This window comes from Ipomoea nil, unplaced genomic scaffold, assembly GCF_001879475.1.
Source record: "Ipomoea nil cultivar Tokyo-kokei standard unplaced genomic scaffold, Asagao_1.1 scaffold2969, whole genome shotgun sequence".
NCBI classification, from domain to species: domain Eukaryota; kingdom Viridiplantae; phylum Streptophyta; class Magnoliopsida; order Solanales; family Convolvulaceae; genus Ipomoea; species Ipomoea nil.
The window spans coordinates 1-5,695 of NW_017619397.1; the positions used below are offsets into that span (position 1 = coordinate 1).

Genomic DNA, 5,695 nt, shown 5'->3' on the forward strand with positions numbered 1-5,695 from the left:
TAGGCATGCTATTTCGCAGGTCATTTTTTGGTGGCCTTAACCTGCGAAATTTATAATATATTATACATTCAAAACAGATAATGAGTGAATGAGAAATTGATTATCAAAGTAGACTTATTTGAGTTGGAAAATGAAGTATATAATTTTGTTTTATTTTTTAGAAAATGAACAAAATACAAAAAGACATTCGTTGAGCAGTCAAATATCGTAAAAAAGATAATTTCTAAAAAATGACTCATTTTTCAGAAGTCATTTTTATACTTTACTACGGAGCCTAAAACAATTACTAGTACCAAAAAAAAAAAAAAAACTCTGTAAATAAATAGGAAAGATGATTTGTTAAGGCGGGACGAGAAATGCTCCTCAGCAGAAAGTGTTCTCAGTTCCAAGCTTCCCGCTTTCTTACCTTTGAAACCTCCCATAACCCACACCATCAGCTTCTGCATATAACTCAGAAGCTCTTACTCTACTTGCAACAATGCGTTTCCGCCAAACAAATCCAACAAATCCATACCCAATTCCTCATTCGTTCCATTTACAAACCCAACTTTCTTCTCCGCAAAATCATTCACCTCCAAGACTTCAACTATGCCACTCTTTACTTCTCCCACATCCCGTCCCCCAACGAGTATGGGTTCAACATTATGATCAGAGGCTCGCTACTACGTGGCAAAGGTTCGATTTCGCCTTAGAATCTTATTGCAAGATGAAGTCTTTAGGCCTAAAACCTGATAACTTTACTTACCCGTTTGTGTTCATATCTTGCGGGAGCCTTCCGGCTGCTCAACTTGGCAAGTCAACTCACTGTGAGGTGGTGAAAACTGGGTTGTGCCTGGATTTTCACGTTAGGCATTCGTTGATCACGATGTACTCAAGGTTCGGTAAGTTGGGATGCGCGCGGAAGGTATTTGATGAAATGGCTGAGAGAGATTTGGTGTCATGGAATTCGATGATCTCAGGGTATTCTCAGATGGGTTATGCTAGGGAGGCGGTGGAATTGTTTGGGGAGATGAGGAATCAGGGGGTTGAACCCAATGAGATGACACTTGTGAGTGTTCTTGGAGCTTGTGGGGGCTTGGGGACTTGAATTTGGGGAGGTGTGTCGAGAGCTATGTTCTAGAGAAAAATTTTGAACTAAATTCCTTCATAGGCTCTGCTTTGATTAATATGTATGGGAAATGTGGTGATTTGGCTTCAGCCAAGAGGATCTTTGATGGCCTGAGGAAGAAAGATGTGATCATATGGAATGCAATGATTTCAGGGTGAACACTTTTTCTTAACTCTTACAAAATTTCATGATTCCCTGCAAAGTTTCTTTTGGCCTTTAAGATACCTTGTTAAGTTTTATTTATTTATTCTTTTTCCGTGATGCAGAGCATCGAGTTTTACTACACATACACCCAATTTCTACTCCCTCACTTTCACTCCCTTACATGGCAAGCTATAATAAGGCATTTTCACTATATGGGTCCTACCAAAGTGTTTACTTCAAGGGTATAGGGTATGAGTGTGTGAGTAAAAGTTAGGAGTACATGTAGCATTTTCCTAAATGATGATACTTTGGGAAGTAAACACTTTTGGTAGGACCACATGGTGAAAATGCCTGCCTTATCATAGCTTGCCAAGTAAGGGAGTAAAAGTGAGGGAGTAGAAATTGGCCGTATGTGTAGTGAAACTCCATCATTTATGGTTTTTGTCCAATGCATGTTTACTTTTGTACTTATTTCTGCTGGAGTCTTACACTTCTACATAAATTACATTACTTTAATGTGGAAACCAATTATTATTCCTCTTGTCCAGGGAAGGTGACACATGATAGTTATGTTTGTTATCTCATTAAATGGCTACTCACCTGAAATATAGAAGAAACATGATACTTCTATCTAGAAAATAAGTATGCACCTAACATAGAGACCTGGGAAGGGGTGGGATAGGCAGATAACAGAAGGAGCTTAGAGGAGAGGTAGTGCCATACTAGTTAAAGACATTATCTTCAAGTCCAACAGCTACACTTCATAGAATGAAAGTCTCTTATATGTCCTTTATTATGGTGATAGTTTCTTATTGTTTTCACTTCTGTTTTCTATATTTTCTTATTTTGATATGTTTTCTATCTATGACAGATTTGCACAAAATGGATTTTCTGATGAAACAATTTCATTATTCAACACCATGAAGGAAGCAGGAGTTAATCCTAATAAAATCACATTGGTTGTAGTGCTCTCTGCATGCGCCTCTATTGGAGCCCTAGATATTGGGAAATGGATTGATGAATATGCATCAACAAGAGGTTTGAAGCATGACATCTATGTTGGTACAGCATTAATTGACATGTATGCAAAATGTGGAAGCCTGGATTCTGCATACCAAATTTTTGAAAACATGTCCATGAAGAATAGAGTCTCATGGAATGCAATGATCTCAGCTCTTGCTTTTCATGGGAGAGCCTTTGAGGCTCTGTCTCTATTTGACCACATGTCAGCTGAGGGTGATGTTAACCTCCCAGATGATATCACATTTGTTGGAGTACTTTCTGCATGTGTGCATGCAGGATTGGTTGATGAAGGTTACCGAATCTTTAGTTTGATGAAATCTCATGGACTAGTTCCAAAAATTGAGCATTATTCTTGCATGGTTGATCTTTTGTCTCGTGCTGGTGTGTAGAGGAAGCATGGGACTTAATTGAGAAGATGCCTGAGAAACCTGATGAGGTTTTATTAGGTGCAGTGCTGGGTGCCTGCCGCAAGGTAAAAAATGTTGAAATTGCTGAACGTGTCATGGAGCTTATTCTACAGATGGAACCATCAAATTCTGGTAATTATATAATTTCTTCAAAGATATATGCACATGCGAAGAGATGGGATGAATCAGCAAAGATGCTCAGATTGATGAAAGAGAAAGGGGTGACTAAAACACCTGGTTGTAGCTGGATTGAGATGGATTCTCAAGTTTTTGAGTTTCATGCTGGTGATTCAGTAAATCAAAACACAACAGAAATTTATGAAGTTCTTCAGTTGCTATATGAGGAGTTAAAGATAGAAGCTGACTCATTAACTGCTGATTTTGCATAGAAAGGTGTGATTTAAGAGATTTTCTCTTAAATTTTTTGACATTATAGTGTTATGCATGCCTAAAATCATTATGTAGTAGGTGTTAACCTCTGATTCTTGTTATGAAATAATATCATGAGCATAAGGTTCAGTAGTGACCTTGTCTAAGCCTCTTCCACTTACCATATTCTAAAGAGTACATATCATCAATTGTTGCATGAAAGGTGGTTAACCTGCCTGATATGATCTCTACCCAGGAATAAGTTTGGTCATAAGATGTAGTTATTCTGCATTCAAAAACTGGGAAATATGGCTATAGAATCTAAACATTAGAATTGATTGGATAGAAAACTATTCAACTCACAATTTGAAGTAACTGGTACAATGTAGTTTAATGGTTTAGATAGGTGATACTTGATAGAAATTTGTAGTTGGTTATCTTAAAATAAAAGTTATTGTTAGTATTTCTTTTTTCTTGTGTGCAATTATTACATTTGCTCACCTGTGTGTGCCTGCTCAAGTTTTTTTTTTTTTTGGTATATGATTTAATTCTCAGTATGTCACTTGTAGTAGTTATTATAACTGCCATCGAAGATAGTTGCTTGATTGCGTGCTGTGTGCTCTGACTGGTGTTTCTTATGCACTTTTTTCTCAATCAAATTGGAAGTACGATCCTGTGTAGTTCAAACAAGCTCCTTCGTACTTTAAAACTAATGTACTCTTGATTTCTGGTTTCATATTATTTTGTAGTTTGCCAAATGGATACAGGTGGCATACTGTATTATGAATTCAAGGAGTGATAATTGAATATTTTTGAGTGTATATTGGGTGGCTGGAGTGCTGGACTCCTATATCTGATTTGAGGTTACCCCATTCCAAGTTATGCATGGTTTTATTATCCCATTCATATGTTTTTTTTTTTTTTTTCCTTATTTTCTTTCTTCTGTTTTCCCATTTAATTTGAGAAGCTTGATTAGTCAATCAAGTAGATGGCATCTCTTGCCCTTGTATCATAAACTCAGTACAGCTTTTACTTATCGAACACAAGTTGAGTTTGAGAAAGGGAAGGAATAGTCACTTTCTCAACCCTTTCTTCTCCGATTTCTAGGTGAGGTGGATCCGTAGAATCACTCTTGCAGATGTGCTGAGGAAAGGAAGGTCACACCGTCAAAGTGCACAAGAGTTTCATGCTTTGTGATATATGGACAATCCAGTTACTGGTTAACTTCATGTAAACAAGATCCATATCACAAAATGGTGTGTCCTTTATGCCTATGCCCTTCTGTGATGCAGTCATACTATTTTTATTGTTTGATCAGTTGATCCAACTTAATTCGTGGAGAGGTTTGCCATCTCAAAAGGTGGACATAGTGATGAAGATATGAAAAGGAAGCTTGGTACTTATTTTCTCATTTTCACTTTAATAGGTGGACTAGGTGTGTATGCTTCTAGTTCTTGTGTTTAAACTTTATCTTCTCTCTTACTATATATGCACTGATTCAATCAGAGTCGTCTTCAAGTAATAGGACTTGGACACAGTTCTAATCTAACTTCAAGTATCAGCAGGATGCTAGGATCTAATCTTAACATACTAAAATATGATCTCAGTCTGAATTCTACCTCAAATACCTGATAATAGATAGGTTTTCAACCCAGTTCTATCCATATGTGGATCATCTTGAGACCCAAAAGTAAATGAAATAAACGGAGAGCTTAGCAAGGATGTTGAACAATTCTTTCCTTTTCTATTTCCAATATTTGAAGGCTAAAGTGTCATCCCACCTGAACCATATGCGATTCTTCATGCCGCACCCTGACCTTTCATAAGTGCTGATTTGATCCACAAACCTTTTTTTTTTTTTTTTTTTTTTTTGGTCGCCTAGCCCTTTTAGAAGGTAGCCTTTAAGTCTCCGGTTTTCTTTTGCTGATGTGGAGCTGATATGTTATTAACCTGTTTGTTTTTGTAGATGTGGCAGCACTTTCATCACTTAGGTGTAATATACCCAAATTAAATGGTCAATTGCTAACCCTAATTCAAATTGGTCAATTGAAACCAACGAACACAAACTCGCGACCACTGGGAATCTTGCCAAATCTCCCAAAATCATGACCAACGAACCCTAAATCCCTAATCCCGACGACCTCCAGACGGCATCCCTACATCGGTGACGAACAGTGGGTGACAAACATTGGGGACGAAGGTGTGAAGGCGAAGTCGTAGTGAATATATGCGAAGGAGTAAGGTATGTTCAAGTCTATGTGTAGAACAATATATAGGCATAGTTTTTTTTTTTTTTTTTTTTTTTTTTTTTTTTTTTTTTTTTTTTTTTTTTTTTGTTTTGGTGGAGGCAATATATGTGCATAGTGTAGGTATATTATACTGTTGTTAATGGAATATGCGAATATGGCTGTCAATTTGCTTTGAATATGATGTGTTGTGGTCCTACTGCTGTTGCTTTTGCTTATATTTTGTATTGATTTTGATGTAGTGGGGTCCTGTTGTACTACATTATTGTTTGAATACGTTTGTATAAAGTGTGGTCCTGCATTTCTTTAGTTTTATTTCTGACAGTTGGTTGGTGTATAAAGTGATACTGCCAAAGCTGTTGCTTTTATGATTAAATATGCCTTAAATTTCTGTTGTC

The 5,695-nt window shown here is 36.9% G+C and overlaps 1 protein-coding gene across 1 annotated transcript; it reads left to right on the plus strand.

Annotated features, from left to right (window-relative positions):
- The first annotated feature begins 356 nt into the window (after positions 1-356).
- LOC109162940 (pentatricopeptide repeat-containing protein At2g34400-like) lies at positions 357-3,232 on the plus strand. Its single transcript, XM_019311645.1, is given in 5 exon segments — positions 357-654; positions 657-1,070; positions 1,073-1,262; positions 2,124-2,656; positions 2,659-3,232. Coding segments are annotated over 5 exon segments (1,848 nt in total). The 3' UTR covers positions 3,072-3,232.
- The last annotated feature ends 2,463 nt before the right edge of the window (positions 3,233-5,695 follow it).